The sequence below is a fragment of the Emydura macquarii genome, unplaced genomic scaffold, assembly GCF_026122565.2.
Source record: "Emydura macquarii macquarii isolate MOO-44397 ecotype Brisbane River unplaced genomic scaffold, CSIRO-AGI_Emac_v2 contig_1897, whole genome shotgun sequence".
NCBI classification, from domain to species: Eukaryota; Metazoa; Chordata; order Testudines; family Chelidae; genus Emydura; species Emydura macquarii.
The window spans coordinates 306,626-326,847 of record NW_027132034.1 but is presented as its reverse complement, the minus strand read 5'-3'; the positions used below and the strand labels follow the sequence as shown (position 1 = coordinate 326,847).

Sequence of the window (20,222 nt, the reverse complement as noted above, 5' to 3'; positions counted from 1 at the left end):
TTTAGTTTCATCTAAAAATTAATTGTCAACTTTCTATTTCCAGATCCATCAACGAAGATGTTAAATAAAACAGGTCTCAACACATATACCTGCAAATTAGTCTCTCTCTCTTAGCTCCAGTTTATTTATGAAGCAACATAGAACCTAGGCTTAGTTGTACTTTGAAAGTTTAAAAGCAAAGGGAAATATTTAGTCCTTTTACTCTTCAAAGCACTTTATAGACTGCTAATTAAACTTCCCAAAAGACCTCTGAGACAAGTAAGCAGTATCATCATCCCCATATTTGCAAGTAGGGAAACTGAGGCAGAGAGGCTCAGTGACTTGCCAAAGAATACAAAAGGTACCAAGCCAAAGTTAGAACTCCTGGCTCATAACCCTAGCTCAGACCACTAATTCACCGCTCCCTTTTGACATAAGTAACTAAATCCTCTACTGTACAAATGCAGTACCACAACTAGAGTATAGAGCTGCAGTTCAATTATAAATGAGTATCATGAATCAATATTGTACAGCAAGGTTACATACCTGATGAAAGGATATTATACTTTGGTATAGACCTGTGTCTTGATAATTCAGGTGAGATGCTCCGGAGGGGGAGTGCACCACTTTGTAGGAAGGGAGCACAGGTTTCCTGAAATGAATTCAGTTATAGAGTGAAGATGTATATATTTGGAACTGTTTAATAATTTCTAAAGTGCTTTCCTGCCTCTGTCTTTTCCTTGTTATTAAGATGCTCAAGTTACTTCACGATTAAAATACAGTAAGACATTAAAAAGAAATTAAAAACCTAATGCAAATGTTCTTCCACCATCTGACCAAGATTTTATGTGCCATTTTAATTATTAGTGGTAAGAATGAAAAGAAGCAGCACTAAGGGGGACAGTAATTTAAAAACAAATCCACAGTACTTTGCATGAGCAACATCAGTGGGAGTGGGGGATGGAATCCTCTCTTCCAAGCCAGAGCGCACCCCTTGTGTGGCAAACAACAGGCTGTTACAGCATCTGTGGTCTGATATACTCTCTTTACTGGTATGTGTGTGTGCTCCTTATACTCAGTGGATAATATAGTCATGTTTTTCAGTTCCCTTGTGCCACCCACAACTAACCCCATCCATGCTGTTATGCAAGTACTGAAAAGCACTACTCTCTGATGTGCAGAAGATAGAAATAGACTTCCCTTCTGCTCTGTGCCCCACTGACTCTGCTAGTTCCATTGCATTTTATGCCTTCCTTGGGTGTGCAGCTGCAGAAGAGAAGGGGGAGAAAAGTTTTCCCCATATGGAATTAAAATCCATTTCAAAATGTTTTAGTTACCCCCAACACATTGGGGAAAGAACTTGAACTCAAAATTAAAAAGAAAAAGATTTACCTCCTGTGGACTAAGGTTCAGAGGTAGATTTACAGATGTCAGCTCCACCTGGGATGTCTTGTGACTTAGGCGAATACATTGTGACTCATATTGTGACTGAAAGAAACATTTGTATTATGAGTTGTGCATTATAGATCTAGGAGACCTGGACAGTAAAGACTCATTCTTATGTTAGTTACAATTTGACAAGCACAAGCTGCCATTTCATTTAATTTTCATATTGCATTATAATAAAAGCTACTTACCTTATCTCTCTTTAACATAATTACTGCTTCAAGCATAGATATCTCATCAAATGTTCTCAGCACTGGTTCAAGATCTATTAAGCATTCTAAATAAGAAAAGAATACTCAGTTCAACATTAAGTTTGAGCTTCGTGTGAGTTTGAGCAACATGAAGTTTGAGCTTCAATGTGGCCTAGAGGATTGGCAGCACCAGCACTGAATGCTATATCAAGGGAGGACTGACTTGGAGAAAGACTGAGTCTTGGATCCCTGGGGTAGGGAGATCATGCCCCTGAAAACAAGATGTAGTTCTAGGGTGAAGGGTTCACCCCAGGGCATAATTTACTAGTTGGACCATGAAGCAGCACTTGGAGAGGAATGCTGCCCTCCCCACTCCACCAGAGAAATAACGCTATCCTTTAGACCACCACTGACAAGTCTAAAATGAAATCAGCAGTATCCAAAATGAAGTTATGAGAGATCCTACAAACTATACTAGATAGTGGGCGAGGTTCAGGAAGGAAGAAACAATGATCAGATTCCAAAAGGTGAAAGAGTTAGGGTTAGCAAATCACCCACAACAAAATGTTCTTTTTCTACCATTACCATCTCTTTCCCCTATTCAGAGATTTGTGCCTATGAAGCCTGACCAGAAAGGAGGTGGTAGTGAATGTAATGTCTTACCACACCCAATATACGCATATGCTATTTTTCTCATGCTCATGAAAAGTGGTAGATTGACATCCCTGGGAGACTGTCACCTATTTATCTAGTGATGTTTATGTAATTTTAATAATTAGATGGCAGGAAGTTTAACTACTCCATCCCAGCATATTTGTGTTGATTTAAGGCTTACATAGCTGATTTTTGAAAATTCTGGATGACTGTGTTATTTGTAGAAATGTCTAATTTAAGTTGAGCTCAACTACCAAAAGTGATATATTTTAAGCAAACAAAAGAGTCTGGGAAACCCCACAACTTCCACTACCATCTTACAATACACTGCATAATTTTGTTAAAAGGGAACCGTTAAATACTACGAACCAGATCTTCAGCTGGTGTGACTCAGCAAAGCCCCATTGACTTTGCTGTGCTGATTTACACTAGCTGATAATCGGGCTCTTTGTCTTTTATAATTTATTCTCTAATTTTTTTGTATTACTTGCTGCAAGTTTACAACCAATTCCCCCCTCTAATTATTATGTCTTTTACTTTCCCCCCTGGCTTTCCTAGTGGAGACAAAATGTACATTATTTTTTAAAAATATTTATTTCCTTCTTTGAGCAATGGCATTCTCAAGAATAGTGTTCATTAAGCACAGTCATCAGAGGGAGTAAATCGTCATCAAGTGCTTCTCTGGTATGAAGCCATCATCATGTAAACAGTAGTGGGTTTAAAACAAACCCCCCTTTGCAAGTATGGTGCACTCTTTAATCTAGAACAAAAAGATATTTAGAATTTGGACATATTTCTAATCAAAAGCTTCAAGGTGGGTCAAATTTTGATCTTAAACTACTGTATCCCTTCAGGGTAGATATTCACGATATAACACATGTCAATACTCAGTCAAGTTGACAACATATAATTATCAAGATTTCAAAATAATTACAGATCAATAGAGAAAAATATTTTACAGCAAACTTGCAAATGATCTATAGAACTATTTAAAGTTAAAATTAGGAAGATAAGAAGCTATTTCTGATCATGCAAACTATGTTTTAAGTCAGGAATTTGTAGAAAACAAAGGGATATGTTATTTCATGCACATGTATAATTCCTATGAACAATAGTGAGCATTACAAGGATGCACTGGGAGGAAAACATATTTGAGTGACTGAAAAATACATCCCTGCATAATACCGGTAGATTATGAGCAAAATTGATTTTCATTTTTTTTTCTTTCAAACTAAAAAGCACTTGCCAGAAACTGAACAAGATACTCTAAAAATGGTGACGATATAGTCAAAGGGAATGTGGCCGATTATCTCTGAAGGTGATGCTTCACTAATACTCCTAATTTACTATCAATCAGTATCACAGATATATAAAGAGGCAGCAAAAGAGCAGATATTTCAACCCTTACAAGGATCACTGCAAAAATAAAGGAAGTAAAAGTAACCGGGGCAGAAACTTCTGCTTTTACCATAAGCCAGCAGCAAAAGCTTTCCCCTTAAATAAAACCACCTGTTTTTTCTTTTTATAAAAAAAGTGAGAGAAGTTAGTTATTGTTATGATGTCACATAAGATACATACTTCTCTGATAACATAACCTAGATAAGTATAAGTAAAATATAACATTAACTAAACAATCCTAACAGTTCTAACATTGTGATAACACTACAAGCTATATTTTAGCTGATACAATTCATTACAAAATAAGAATACCCAAGAAGTATAAAAGCACAGAAATATTTCCCTGCTTTTATAGAAGGCTTTGATATGACAAATTCCTTGTTTTGGGTTAAAACAAGATACAAGGTAAAAGTTCATTGGCCCCAACCTGGACTCTGTCTAAAACTGACATTCAATTTTAAAACATCCACCAATATTAAAGGACCATTAAAACACTTGTCCATGATCCAAACAAAGACCTGTAAATCCCAAATGCTAGACTGCGTTACCCATTAAAACCATTCACTAGTATGCTATGTGTGTTTGTATTCAAGACATAAGTAAGCCTTTTCTCCCCTGCCAGCTTCACTGAAGGAACTGAAATTGTCAAAACAGCTTGCTTTTTGAGCATTTTGGAAAGTAACTTTCAAAACACTTTCCAGCTCAAAAGAATGGAACTTGCAACAGTTAGAGAAATGAAGCTACTGTTCAACCCAACCATCCTAGAAATTGAGATGTTAAATATGCTGAAACCTTCAGTTTGGAGGGTAAAGGTTTAGTGTTTCATATTGAGGACATTTTAAAATAGAAAACTGCATTTATAGGCCTGCAAACTGTCAGACAGAATTTAATACAAAATACAGAATTTTCTACCCCAGCACAATTTTACCATCTTCATTTTGCAGTACCAACTGGGAGGGAAGAAGAAAAGCATAAAGATCTTTACATTTTGAACAATTTAAGACGGTTACTTTTCTGCTTTTACAGGATAATCTGCCATCTTCCTTAGACATTTAGGATCAAATTTTCCAAAGGTGGGAGTTAAAATTGTGCCCACAACTTTCACAGTCACTAAATGGATAGTCAGTCGATGCAAGTACCCAATCTGGCTGTAATTAATGTTATCAATGGGTCATAACTAAAAAAAAGAACTTTGTGTTGGGCCGAAAGGGTAATGGATAAAATGGGATCCAGGTATAGCCCCCCACCCCCTTTTTTTGTAAGATAGAAGCCTGACAAACAAGGATTTGCAAAATCAAAACCAAACTCCTCCTCCTCACTTTGTCCCTCTCTAATATATACAGATTTGTTATGCCATGTTTGCCTTCTGAATTCAGTGTTCCAGGTTAAAGGACTCACTGCAAAAGAGCTAAAAGCATTGATAGGATTTCATAATAAAACCTGACAGCATTAAAGGTGAAAAGCGTAGAAGATATTTATGAGTGGAGTGAATCATCTAGTCATTAGGATAAACATTTTAAATCTGTCAAAAGCCACTTTAAGTCTTAAATATACAATTAGATTTCCAATTATTATTGCAATTGATGGTAGGTACTGATCTAGTAAAGATTGCAACACTGTTTACATTATAGTTTCCTGTATTTCTTCTACACACAACATTAATCTTTTAGGCTCATTTATGCTTAGGCTCAGCTCTCTACCTAATGGTGATTTGGGGAGAAAATATAAACAAAATGAGTGAGGAAGGAGGGGAAAACCCAGAAGGTATTGTTTCCAGTGTTTAAAAAAGTAATGAATCTAGCCACAACTTTTTTGAACATTGCTGTAGCAATTAACTGGTGGCTTAAAAGTTGGCACTAGTATCTCGCATGAATGGAAACAAACTGGTTTACATTTAACAAAAACTAGGACTTTGGAAGTTGTGTATTGAGCCTGCAAAACAGTCATTTTTAACTCTACAGGTGCACTTAGGGGCAGAGCCAGTTGTCACTTCTGCAGCCATGAATTCCCACTGGTAGTGGAACTACTGTGCAATGAAGGCGAGGAGCTCGATGTGAAGTGAGCTGAAGTGGCTTTTGCAACAGCAGCCCCTCATTCTGGAAAGTGGCTGGCTTTCTGGCTTCCCCTGAATGCTGGTTTATTCACAGAACACACACGTGCTCATAGGCGTGCGCAAGGGGTGTGCTGGGCACACTCTAATGCAGGGGAGCCAAACCTTTGTTATCCAACCCACGAACCTTTTAGATGTGGGCCGGTAGAGCTGCTGCCGAAAGAGTGGAGAGCGCGCGTGACTTTTCGGTGGACGGCAATAAAAAGTGAGCTGCCGCCGAAGAAGCAGCAGCTATGCGATGTTGCTGCAGACGCGAGGACGCCGCGATCTACCACCAAAATCCCATTCCTCACGAGATTTCTCGGTGGCGACTAGGATGCGGTGGGAATTCCACCAATGTGAAATTCAAATGTGGCCCGCTGGTGGAATTGAGTTTGACACCCCTGCCCCTAATAAAGATCCTGGGTGCACACCCTAATGAAATGTGTTGCGCACGCCTATGCATGTGCTTATGATAGGTTAAAAATTTGTTCATGAAATGGTAAAGGCTGGATCAGTTTTGATTCAAAAGGAATTTATAATCCAGGACTCACTGTTAGTTCAGCAAGCAAAACAGCTCCAATTGCTTACAACTTCCACTGGCCTCATTTTTTCATCTCTTTTCCTCTAATTATTTTCCTTATTTTCCCATTTAAAAACAAACAGTAAATTAAGTGCAAATAAATAAACCATGTTAAGGTTGCACCACTAATCACAAAAAGACAGAAAATACAAAATTTAAGATCCCAACTACAACATAAACCTGGCTGCATTGCACATATGTTCTATTTTCTATTACTGTTTGACTTCGAGCATGAGAAGCTCAATGTTACAGTATGTGTTGTTTAATATAAACTGTAAGTTATCTAGGCTATTTGACAAGGCTGATTTAATTCTGTTTTGGATGCAGCTGTTTACATTTCCTTTTTATGATTGCAACTATGCAACCTCAACACTGCATTGACACAGGTATTTGCAGTAGGATTTCCCACTTAATCTATACAAAGCAAGTAATCTCACTTGAAAAAGAAGGTCTTTCATCTGGATTTTGTGCCCATCCACTTGCCATTAATGTTACCATCTGCATTCGGTGAGGTATATCCATTGATAAAGTTTCTTCACTAGTGTCTGGTCGCTTTCCTTGCGACACACTATACATAATCTGCAAGGGGTTTATAACTTCTGTCAAAATAGATATCAAGCATTTATTAGAAATATATGTACTATAAATAGTTATCGTTTACTATAAGAGGATAACTTAAAATTGCAGATATAATATTTAGGGATGTATAATTCTGCCAAAATAATTGAAGAATTCTTTTTTACAGTGTAGACAAAAATAATGTCCTTATGTTAGATTTTGTTAGACTATATATTAAACTGCAAAACAAAAGTAAAACAGAGGCCAGTTTGAAAAATAAAATCTGAACTCTGACTGGGTTGTGTGATAAATTGATTTACAGTAATCCCTAAAATGGAGTTTTCAGTCTATTGTACATAGGCTTTAGCTAAATGAAAATAAGGATAAACTAAAGAACACATTTCTCACCTTCAAAGGGCTGTTTTCTTGACATCACTTCCCACATAATAATGGCATAGCTGTTAAAGTAAAAATGTGCATTATTTTAGAACATTTGATTATTTATGCTGACAATGCACACAGCATCATACATTTCATTAAAATAAACTTGAACAACGTCAACTTAAATGGCTGACTACAATAGTATGAAAACCAAGAGGGATATTACACATAGTAAAGAACAAAGCTCTATAGATAACCATTTATAGTGGCCGTATGTGCCGTTTAAAAACTAAAGAACTGGGGTTCTATGTTTAGTCTCTCACTGACTTTACATCAAAACATCAGTTTATAAGTAGAGAGATTTTCTTCTAATTGCTAGTGTGTCAAATTCATCCTGGGCTCTCAGGGTTTAGAGGGCTTTCTTTCACAGGGCTGGTCTACACTACAGAGTTAGGATATCATAAGGCAGCTTATGTTGACTTAACTATGTAAGACTCTACACTACAATGCTCCTCCTGACAATTGAATTCACCTGCTACACCGACCTAATCACTACACCTCCATGAGAGATAAGTGTCTGTGTAGATAAGGTCAACACAGTGTCTGTGTAGACACTGTGTTGCTCACATTGCCTGTTGTTACCTTTGGCAGCTGGAGCCTTGCTGTGCCCGGGGCTGACAGCTGGATCCCTGCTGCCCTGGGGTGGTCAAGCATGGGCTGGCAGGGTTTGGGCTGTCATTGCTGCACAATGCCCCACTTAAGTTGGTGCAAGCGCTCCTGGTCAGGACACACACCACTGACAGAAAGAGCATAGTGTGGACACAAAGAGTCGACTTACTTACTGTGGTGGCTGTAGGTTGACCTAACGTAAGTTGATTTAATTTTGTAGTGTAGACATGCCCACAGTAATATGAGTTCAGCCCTTAATTACACCTGTGCAAAGCATTTAAAGAGACTGTGAAGGGGAAACAAGGGCAAAAATTTGATTCTGCAATCGGAACTCAGTTAATAATTCTATTAATTATGGGCAAGCCAGAATAGAATCTAGCTCACTCTCCAGAGCTGTGTAACCTCTGCAGTGAGTAACAGGAGTGAAAAGTAATTCAATAAATATTTTTGTCCATTAGGTATGCTGTTGGGACTCTGAAAATAAACAGCATTCTGTTGGGTAAAGTGTCATGCACACCCTATTCACACTGCAAAGAAGAATCTTCAGGAGACCCCCCAAAAGTAACTCTAAACTTACTAAGTCTAATCGTGTTCATCTATAAAACAGTGGGATTTTTCCCAATCTCAGTGGGAGCAGGAATAAGCTCATAATTACATTTTTAATAAACGTGGAGCAGAACACTACCTTTATGCAGCAACCCAATGTTGTTGGTCCCCTGAGTAGTGACTTAAGAGACAGTTCACTGTGCCCGCCATTTGGTATAAAGCGGTGGATTTTAAAGGCAGAACTTTTGCTTTTCAACATGAGTAACTGAGTCAAACTGTTACGGAAGTCACAAAGACTCATCCCTGACAGGAAGGCCTAACAGTATTCAGAGAGGTGAATGAAGTCCGCCATAGCCTGGGAAACTCCCAACGTCACTCTCCCAATCAATCGGGGATATGATATAATTAAATATTATCATCTCTTCTGTGACATTGTAGTATGCAACTTCCTATTTGTTTTCCTTTGGCTCATGTTCTTCTTTCTTCCATTGTATAGCTTGATTTGCTCCTGTTCTCTTTTTTAGTATGCAGTATCCTATATGATACCTATACTATATATATAGTATCCTATATGATATCTGTGTGTTACCTATTTTTGTATTACTGCATCTGAAGAAAAGAGCTAGCCTCTCGAAAGGTTATATCTCCAAATATTAAATCTGTTAGTCTTTAAAGTGCCACAGAACTCTCGTTGTCTTAGTATGCAGTGTTGTAGCTGTGTTGGTCCTAGGATATTAGAGAGACAAGGTAGATAAAAATATCTTTTATTGGGCCAACTTCTGCTGGAGAGACAGAAAAGCTTTTGAGCTACACAGAGCTCTTCTTTGGTTCTGGGAAATATACCCCAAGCATCACTGCTAAATACAAGATGGAACAGTGTGTTTAACTACTAACTACCTATACTAAACAATCTGTTCCATCTTGTATTTAACTGTGACACTCGGAGTACTTTTCCCAGACCTGAAGAAGAGCTCTGTGTAGTTCAAAAGCGTGCCTCTCTCATCAGCAGAAGTTGGTCCAATAAAAGATATTACCTCACCCACCTTGTCTCTTTTTTTCAGTGCCTATTTTCTTCTCCTGTCTTCTCTCTCCCTTCATCTGTCGTCTTCTCTCCTTCTTTGAGTTGGGTTCTCTCCTTTCTTTCCACCCATGTTCTTAATTTAGTCTTCCTCTGTTTCTGGGCAATCCCTCCCTCCTTCCTTCATTCCAAATCTCTTTTTCAACGTATTTTCCCTCTGAACTTACTCTGTCTTTCCCCCTTACTCTCCCTCTCTCCTTTCTCCTCCTCCTCTCTCCTCTAACCAACCTCTTTAGGCTTCCCGCCCACATCCCTCTAAAGCAATATGCATAGATGGGGCCTACTGCAATATTTACCCCCTCTCCTGCTCCTCCAATGAAGTGCCTTGAGCTCCTGATTTTTCCCTCTCTTGCCTTACCCAGCCACACCCCTCAGAAGGTGAGAGTCACAAGTATATTCTCTCTTTCTGACCTCTTGATAGTATGCCAGGACCTTCCTCTGCATCTCAAGGGGAAGACCTAATTATGAGAGTTAATGCCCTCTCTTCCAGGAAGCTCAGGCTTTGGCTTGGCAGCTATTAAGTCTCACTGAAACTGGTTCATCTTTTACCATTGAAACCACACACCTACATATAGGAGTCCCAAAGTGTCAAAAATCCTAGATATTTTTAAACAATATGAAAATTATGGAATCCATGACTCAGGTAGTAAAAATGCAGCCTTAATAGATATTCTTAAAAACTGTGATTAACTGCAGTAGGCCATCTGCTGACCACCCATGTCCTCAACTCAATCCCCTCTTTACACCTGGAGAGCAACTATCATTTTTTCTTTAATGGGTAGCTATTATTCTGTGTGCGCCTCTCATGAGTTTACTGGAATAGCTTGCCTTGGATTTCTAAACAGTGAGGAATTCCTTTATGATGTATACTCTGTTTTTGCCTGTCTTTTCTCCTGACCTTTTGTAAATTAATCTATCTTCTTCTCACCCTATGTTTGTCTTGCAAATTACATTAATCTCTGGACATTAGCCACAGCAATCTCTCAAATAAGTGTGTGTAGTGTGTTCATCTACATGCTTGCCCCTTTGTTTTGCAGCCCATTCTCTCTCCTCTCCCAGCATCCTGTTTTCAGCAGGGTAATTCTATTCCCTGCAAGCCTGATTTGCAGAATGTTCAGAATAATTATATAACATTGGGTTAACTCCAACCAATCCCCTTTGTCTAATAATCCTGATTTTACCCTAATCTCTGGGGCATAATATTTATCCTAATGTTTGTTAAGGAAACAGGTTTTCAAAAATTGTACTTTATCCATTTAGTCCCTAAAATAACTTGTTAGGATTCATTATAAATAAATTCCTTTGATAGTTTTTACTTTTCAGTTTGCAGTGCCCATTGTAGGGTAACAGGCAGTACCTGTATATATCATGCTTTACACTTGCACGGGTTTTCTGATTGGGATTATAGTCTTCAGGTGGCATGTAGATAATAGTCCCTCCCTCTGGCAGAGATTTGTCACCTCGTGATTGTGACGTGGACACCATCCGCCATTTCGATAAACCAAAATCTGCAATCTGGTAAAGAACAAAAATCCGTCATTCTGAGAGAGCAACAGGTCCCATCTACAATGATGTTAATACTAGTTGTTAAAAATAGAACTGAATGAAGAATGTGTTTAAAACCCTCACACACCCCCTTGAAATAAAAGCAAGTATCATCTTCTGCTAGCTACAAAAAACACCAACCCTGATTCAGAAAATGTTTCCGAATCAGGGTTCATGTTGTCATCACAGTATTATTTATATTACCATAGCACTTAATGGCCCTAGTCATGGACCAGGACCTCACTGAGCTAGGCAGTGTACAAACAGAATAAAAAAGATGTTCCCTCCTATTGCTCCCTGTGGGCAAGACCCCCATGTATTCCATGATTTGGCAGTGGAATTCACCTCTTGCTGAAAAACTGATCTTCAGAATCTCAGCTTTCATTTCAAAACTTACATTTCTAGCCATTGTGGTTGGAAAGAAAACCTTTAAAACATTAATCAAGTGTAAAATGGCTGCATTATCCAAAAATAACAGCTCAGAGAATGGGGCAGTTCATACCATCTCAACAGAGCTCCTTGGACCTTACACTTCCACAGCTATGCAATCTGGCATTTTTCCAAGATGTCAGAGAATTCATCATTTTGGCTGTGAAGTTTGCCATTTTGCTGGAAATAGGCAGCTACTATTTTGCATGCTGTCTCCCTGTCTGATTGGGACATGCCTGAAACTGCCTCTTGCTCTCTATCCTTCTCTACAAGCTAAGAGTTAATTGGCTTGCAATGTATGCACCTGTGATGGGGCGTCCACCCCCACAATCACCCTGAAGGGGTTAATGGAGGCCAGATGGACCAATTAACTTATTAGGCTGAAGGCTGAGAGGAAAGCCCTAATTAGGGGAAGCTCACCTGTGTGTGGGAAGAGTCACTCCTTGGGAGAAGGGAGGTGTGTTTGAGGGCTATAAAGACAATTAGCTCACAGCTGCTCCCTGGGAGAAGGGAGTAGAGAAGCTGGCAAACCCCAAGATGGGGAGGTGCTGGGGTAGCAAGCAGCTCAAGGAGTGAGCAGTAAGGAATGGACCTTGGCTGCATGTTGTAGGGTCCCTGGGCTAGAACCCAGAGTATTGGGTGGGCCTGGGACTCTCCAATATGCAGCCAAGGTCTGTTCAGTTCCCAACCTTGCTACTTACTCCCTGAGCTGTTTCCGACCCTGGCACTCCCCTAATCTCTGGGGTTTGCCGGCCTCTCTACTCCCTATCTGCCATGGGGGAAGTGACACTGGTGAGGCAGTGAACTGGAAGACTGCCTGGGTCACTGTGGGAGTGACAAAGACTTTGAAGGACTAAACCCCGAAAGGTGGGAATGCCAAGTGACCTGGCCAGAGGGCCAAGTTACAGAGAGGGTAGCTGCGGCTCCTGAAAGTGAGAGATGAGCTGCAGAGGAGAAATTGACGGGGTGTAACTGCTGCAAGGGGCATCAGCCTGACCAAGCTAATCCCCAGAATAGTCAAGAGATGGCACAGTCCAGCAGTGAGCAGCCCAACCTGTCACCACCCTCCCCCCGCCACTGTTCCATGAAGCCAGGCAGCAGGGATCAGGCAGCAAGAACTGGAGTCTAGCTTCCAGCATCGGGGAGAGGGAAGAAGAAGTGTAGCCTGGCTAAGTGGGATGCCTAGAATTCAGCGCAGCGGCCAACGTATAGGAATCCAAAGAGATGAAGCCAGCTACAAACTCCCCACTTTCCTGGTGCACAGACAGGGAAAAAGAGGGTTCTGCCCTTTCTGCAAGGCTGCCTGGTCGACATTGCAACAGCTGAGACCTGTGGATATGAGCTTCCTGGAGAATACAGGAAAAAAAGTAAAAAATAATGATTGACGAGCGTTACGTCACTGAGCGGGCCATAGTTGTGTGTATTTATATAGGACAGGTAGAAGTGAATGAAGAATATTTCATGGGAACAGAATAAATTAAGGTGCTTGTAATGGATTTGGTTTCATTGTGTCACAGAGTCCATGGGCCTGTCTATAAATTCTTTCTCTTGACTAAAAGTTCCAGAGGGGTAGCCGTGTTAGTCTGTATACAGCAAAAACAACGAGTCCTGTAGCACTTTAAAGACTAACAAATTTAATTTCTGCAGGCATAAGCTTTCGTGCGCTGTTGTTATTTTTTATGTCTGATTTGTGTCCATTTATTCTTTTGCATAGTGACAGTCCAGTTTGGCCAATGTACATGGCAGAGGAGCATTGCTGGCACACGGCAGCATATATTACATTAGTAGATGTGCAGGTGAATGAGCCCCTTATGGTGTGGCTGATGTGGTTAGGATCAGTGATGGTGTCACTAGAGTCCATGTGTGAGCAGAGCTGGCAACGGGGTTTGTTGCAGGGGTAGGTTCCTGGATTGGTCTTCTTGTAGGGTATACGGTTGCTGGTGAGTACTTGATTCAGGTTGGTGGGCTGTCTGTAAGCAAGGATAGGTCTGCCTCCCACAACTTGAGCGAGTGAGGGATCAGCTGCTAGGATAGGTTGTAGATCCTTAATGTAATCCTTAACATCCATAAACCAGTCGGAGAACACGTGACTCTCCCAGGACACTCTGCCACTGACTTGAAAATTGCCATACTTCTACAAAAAAACTTCAAAAACAGACTTCAAAGAGAAACTGCTGAGCTAGAAATCATCTGCAAACTTGACACAATCAATCTGGGTCTGAATCAGGACTTGGAATGGTTATCTCATTACAAGAAGTAATTGTCACTGTTCACACATTCTCACCTCCTAATCAATGGTTGTGAATAGGCCTCAACTACTCTAACTAAATGGACTTTGCTTTTATTTCCCTTCCCCATTGTTGTTACTTACCCTTGGATATGTGTATATATATAACTCCTATGTGATTTCTATTCCTTACAACTGACGAAGTGGGTTACAGCGCACGAAAGCTTATGCCTGCAGAAATTAAATTTGTTAGTCTTTAAAGTGCTCCAGGACTCTCGTTGTTTTTTCTCTTGACTATCTTTTTTTAAATCATTGGGGGAGGAGGGAGAGATTTTAAAACCAATTTGTATACTGCACTTTTGTGTGTCTGGTCTCATTGTAACCCAATCCTTTAGAAATTTTACTCATTCAGCAGATTTAAAACACACATTGTATGACTGATGCAAATTTTACACATATTCAATATTTCTTTTTTTTTAATAATATATAGCAGATGCATCTGTCTAATATTGCTCTGCCAGTTATCCAAATCTTACTTTTACTCCAACCAAAGACAACTCAAATAATTAGACAGCTTCTTAATAAGCAATGGATTGTCACATAAAACATTTGTAGAAGAATTCATCTTACATTACTTATATAATGTTTAAGTTAAAGCATTAACCATTTAAATTTAATGCAAAGCATCTCTCTCAATTACTATAATACTAAATGTTTCAGATTCTCTTTTGCAAATTTTCAAAGTGTTGGTGAAAGGAAACAAAACTTCAGCAAACTGTTTTATTTCTAGTCAAATTATAATAATGACCAACAGCTTTATTAACAAATGAATTCTTCATCAACAGTACGTCCTTCTCTTTGCCTCTGAATAATAGCTCCATAATAAACCATTAAAGCTAAGAGGGTTGAGAAAGAATTTTTGTACAGCAAAAGCAGGAAGCTTGCTAAACAACCAATGGGCCCACTGGATGATCGAGATGCTAAAGGAGCATTAAAGGAAGATAAGGCCATTGCAGAGAAACTAAATGAATTCTTTGCATTGGTCTTCATAGCTGAGGATGTGAGGGAGATTCCCAAACCTGAACCATTACTTTTAGGTGACAAATCTGAGGAACTGCCCAGACTAAGTTGTCTTTAGAGGAAGTTGTGGAACAAACTGATAAATGAAACTGTAACATGTCACCAGGACCAGATGCCATTCACTTGAGAGTTCTGAAGGAACTCAAATGTGAAATTGCAGAACTGCCAACTGTGATACGTTAGCTACCATTTAAACCAGCTTCTGCACCAGATGACTGGAGAATAGGTAATGTGATGCCAATTTTTTATAAAAAGGCTTCAGAGCTGATCCCAGCAATTACAGGCCAGTAAGCCTAACTTCAGTACCAGGCAAACTGGTTGAAACTATAGTAAAAGAACAGAATTATCAGACACATAAATGAACACGATTCATTGGGGGAAGAATCAACATGGTTTTTGTAAAGGGAAATCATGCCTCACCAATCTACTAGAATTCTTTAAGGGGATTAATAAGCTTGTGGACAAGGGTGATTCAGTGGATATGGTGTGCTTAGATTTTCAGAAAGCCTTTGATAAGGTCCTTCTTCAAAGGCTCTTAAGCAAAGTAAGCAGTCATGGGATAAGAGGGGAGGTCCTCTCCTAGATCAGTAACTGGTTTGAAGATAGGAAACAAAGGGTAGGAATAAATGGTCAGTTCTCAGAATGGAGAGAGGTAAATAGTGGTGTCCCCCAGGGGTTTGTACTGGGACCAGTACTGTTCAGCATTCATAACTGATCTGGAAAAAGGTGTAAACAATGAGATGGCAAAATTTGCAGATGATACAGAATTACTCAAGATAGTTAAATCCAAAGCAGACTGTGAAGAGTTACAAAGGGATCTCACATAACTGAGTGACTGGGCAACAAAATGGCAGATCAAATTCAATGTTGATAAATGCAAAGTAATGCATCTGGAAAACATAATCCCAAGAATACATATTAAATGATGAGTCTAAATTAGTTGTTACCATTCAAGAAAGAGATCTTGGAGTCATTGTGAAAAACATCCACTCATGTGCAGCGGCAGTCAAAAAAGCTAACAAATGCTGGGAATCATTAGGAAAGGGATAGAAAATAAGACAGAAAATATCATATTGCCTCTTTATAAAGTCATAATACACTCGCATCTTGAATCCTGCACATAGATGTGGTTGTCCCATCTCCAAAAAAATCTATTGGAATTGGAAAAGGGACAGAAAAGGGCAACAAAATGATTAGGGGTATGGAACAGCTACCATGTGAGAAGAGATTAGTAAGACTGGGACTTTTCAGCTTGGAAAAGAGATGACTAAGGGGTGATATGGTAGAGGTCTATAAAATCATGACTGGTATGGAGAAAGTAAAAAAAGGAAGTGTTATTTACTCCTTCTCATAACACAAGAACTAGGGGTCACCAAATGAAATTAATAGGCAGCAGTTTTAAAACGAACAAAAAGAACTATTTCTTTTCACAACGCGCAGTCAACCTGTAGAACTCGTTGCCAGAGGATGCTGTGAAGGCCAAGTCTATAAAAGGGTTAAAAAAAGAACTAGATAAATTCATGAAGGATAGGTCCATCAATGGCTATTAGTTAGGATGGGCAGGGATACAAAATCAAGCTTTGAAGTGTCCCTAGCCTTTGTTTGCCAGAAGCTGGGAATGGGTGACAGGGGATGGATCAGTTGGTAATTGCCCTGTTCTGTTCATTCTCTCTGAAGCACCTGGCATTGGCCAGTGTTGGAAGACAGATTACTGGGCTAGATGGACCATTGGTCTGACCCAGCATGACCATTCTTGTGTTCTGTTCTAATCTAAAGTTAATATACAGCTTAACAAGCAACCAAGGCCTCCTTCATCAATTTTCCTTCTGGAAGTATCTACCAGTTAGGTTTCTTATGTTCCCATACTATCCAAGCCCAGAGTGTGCGTATTTGAAGAGATGTTTTAAGGCTACAATAAGCATTGCGGGGTGAAGAATGACAATTTGGAACCAAGACATTACATTATATGTTACACTGTTGCTGTGAATGGGAAACCTGCCAGGGCCTACCCGGGCTCCTTTGACTTCAGAACTTGAGCGGCCCCTGCAGGGGTTTCTACTCTGAAAGGGCTATCATCAAGGGTTATCCTCAAGGACTTTCATAAGAAAGTGTTGCCATTTATGAAGATTAGCCATTGCTCTTATTTCTTGAACGGCCTAATTACTTCTCTAATTCTTTTCCATTTTGCTACCATGAACTAATATTTCGCTTATCTTAAATCTGTCTTATTTTACAGTACCTCTACCCTTCTTCTCTCCAACTATACTTTTGAAATCACTACTACTTCTAAATTAATTTTGCTGAGAATTTGGTTATTTTCTCTAGGTATAATCCTTCAGATATCGACAGGTTTCTCTCAGTTAAATTTCTCATCTACTAACTTTAATTTATTTCAACTGTATGGCATACTGCATAGGCCAATATTATGGAAAGCCAGTGTGCTACTAAAGGCTAGGAATCTGTAATTGGATTGGTGCAGGTCAACCCCTGTTCCTGTGTGGAGCCTCGCTGAAGATAATGGGGCTCGGCCTGCAAAGATACAACTGCAGGACTGGAGAATAAATTTCTCCCTTCCCATCCCCACTCCTTATCTGCAATATTAAACACACTTCAGTTCCACTATGCTCCCTGAAGAGGAACATAATGAATAAAATAACTGGGATCTTACCTTAACATGAAACTCGCTATCCAGTAAAATATTCTGGGTCTTCAAATCATGGTGTAGCAATGGAGGACTCAAGTTGTGCAGATAATTCACTCCCAAAGCAATTTCATACAGAATACGGAATCGTAGTGACCACGCAATGTCTGGATACACATTTTTCTATCAAAAAAGAGACCCAGCAAAATCAAAATGAGATCATCCATTCAAATATTATAACAAAAAATCTTTGTGTTGGGTTAGAGGAGACATACTTTGACAAGATTTTTTTACATGCCTGTTGCATTCACTAATTTTAAAAAGTGACAAACGATTGTTATAAATGTATATATTTGTTTTAACATTATGAACTGTTTAATCACTGTTATGCTCCTGTTCTTCAGCAATTATACTCTATCAGTTCATGATCATTACATGTGCTGTGTTACTAATACTGTATGACCTTGTGATGATGAAAATGTTTTAGATACGATTTAGGTATTATCCACAGACTCAGAATGCTTTACAAAAATGGGCAAGTATCCTCTTAAACCTTTCTATTGCATACAGAACATTGGACCTTCACCACTGCCTTCCATCTTTGCTGGTCTCCTCCTGCAGTCTTAGTTTTCAATTCTGCTTATATTGTGTATTTCCATGTTCTTGTTGGTCTATCTCATTGCCTCTTGCCCTGAGTTCAAATCCAATTTCTGTCTCATCTTATTTAGTTTATTATCTCCATGTATGTCCTAGTCAGCTCCATTTTCATTCCAGAATTTCCAGTTCTATTGGTTTCTGCTTCATACTCCTCCAGAGTTCTTCATTTGTGATTTTTTTTCTGGCCATCTGATATTGAGGATTAGTTTAAGTCAGCTGATTATGAAAACTTGGGGTTTAGAATATAAGGTTTTGAGTCTCCAAGTTTCAGCACAATATGATAAGACCAACTTTACAAAGGTGTTCAATATTCAGAGTTTTTAATTTGGAGGCAAGATTTCTGTTTCTCCAGATTGAAAGTTACAAAGACATGTCTGGCTTCTGCTACTCTGACTATGATGTTTTCATCTGCTCTATTTGTTGTGTCACAGATCAGGGCATTTCCCTGTATTTCTCCTCAGTGATCCAGCACGAGCAAACACGTTCAGGGTTCCCCAGCCACTGCCTTTCTTGGGCAGAGACCTGCATCTCACTCCTTTCTGAAAGCGTATTTCCAAGCTGCACAGTTCCTGGCCTTCACTATATTATTCCCAGCAGAGACAGGCTGCCCAACCACATCTGCTTATGTTCTCTTCAGAGATGCTAAGTAGAATGACTGCCCATGGTTGTAAGTTACCACACAGTTCTTTTTAAGCAAACCTATTTTATTCTTAAAGTAAAAAGTATTACAGAGAAAACATGTTATAAGCAATAAAAAACTACACACATGCTAATAAGATTACCAGGGACAGCCCAACCTGGGCTCTGGCAGAAGCAGTCATTCATCAACCCATCAAAGGGGTTACCCTGTTTCAAGTTCATCACAACTTCAGTTTTATGGGGCCTCAGTAGGCTAAGTCCTTCCAATCCTTCCCTAAAGAAAGGGAGCCCCTATGGACCAGAGATCCTGTCCATTTGCTGGACCAGGAAGAAGGCCCTGAACCAGGCTATCCAAAAGTATTTTCTTTCTCTGTTGGTTCAAATAGTTCTCTATGCACTAGTATATACAGACCTCAACCAGAGGAATTACATTAGCATTCCCATCCTCCTAGAAGAGTGATATACAATTCCACAATTGCATTTTTAATACAATGGACCCCCAAGGTATTAAACCTAATTCAATAAAGTTTACAGAATTAAGTTAAACCTTATCTTAATTCCATAAGGATTGTACAGGATATTGTCATTCTGTCACATTTGTACTTACAATGCTGACAAGATATGTGACATCAGAATTATTTTGTGTCAGTCGCAGAAAATGTTACTGGGGTTGTGTATTGAATCTCATGGTTTAGAGTATTCTCAGTGTTGATTTTCAACCTTACTAATCGGGCACAGGCCTTGAGATCATTTGTTTTGGCTTGCATGTCTCTGTGGGTATGGGACAACAAGTTGATGTCATCTGCAAAGTCAAGTTAGTCTAACTTCTGTTTGCAAATTCATTGTATGTCCTTTGGTTGTTCTATGGTCTCTCTCATCACCCAATCCATTATCAGTAAAAAGATCATGGGTGACATAAGACAGCCTTATCTGAAGTTTATAGTGACTTTGAATGGTTTAGTCAGTTTGCTATTATGTATTACTTGGCGTGTAATATTTTCATAGACATTCTGAATGATTCTCACAAATTTTGGAAGCATTCCTTAGTGGTGTAGTAGCATCCATAAAATAGTTCTATCCACTGTACCAAAGGGTTTTTGAAAAATCTATAAAATTCACATAAAGCGGTGACTGCCATTCGATTGACAGATCTATGTTGATACATACAGTTATTATTTGTTGTTATGCCTGATTTATCCTGTATGAACCCTGCCTGTTTTTGTTGCATCTTGAATCTATAGCGGATGTGAGGGAGATTTCCCATACCTGAGCCATTTTTTTTAGGTGACAAATGTAAGGAACTGTTCCAGGTTGAGGTGTCCATAGATGAGAATTTGGAACAATTTAATAAATGAAATAGTAAGTCACCAGGTCCAGATGGTATTCACCCAAGAGTTCTGAAGAAACTTGCAAAACTACTAACTGTGCTATG

General features: G+C 39.2%; 1 protein-coding gene across 1 annotated transcript in view; it reads right to left on the bottom strand.

Moving 5' to 3' along the window:
• Positions 1–20,222, bottom strand: part of RIPK2 (receptor interacting serine/threonine kinase 2) — a 42,010-nt gene that overhangs the window by 7,810 nt on the left and 13,978 nt on the right. Inside the window, exons 3-9 of the mRNA XM_067558251.1 lie at positions 17,522–17,677; positions 10,930–11,087; positions 7,307–7,356; positions 6,778–6,939; positions 1,617–1,702; positions 1,372–1,467; positions 526–631 (exon numbers count right to left, since the gene is read on the bottom strand). Coding sequence (XP_067414352.1) covers positions 526–631; positions 1,372–1,467; positions 1,617–1,702; positions 6,778–6,939; positions 7,307–7,356; positions 10,930–11,087; positions 17,522–17,677 — 814 coding nt within the window. The remainder of the gene's footprint in view (positions 1–525; positions 632–1,371; positions 1,468–1,616; positions 1,703–6,777; positions 6,940–7,306; positions 7,357–10,929; positions 11,088–17,521; positions 17,678–20,222) is intronic.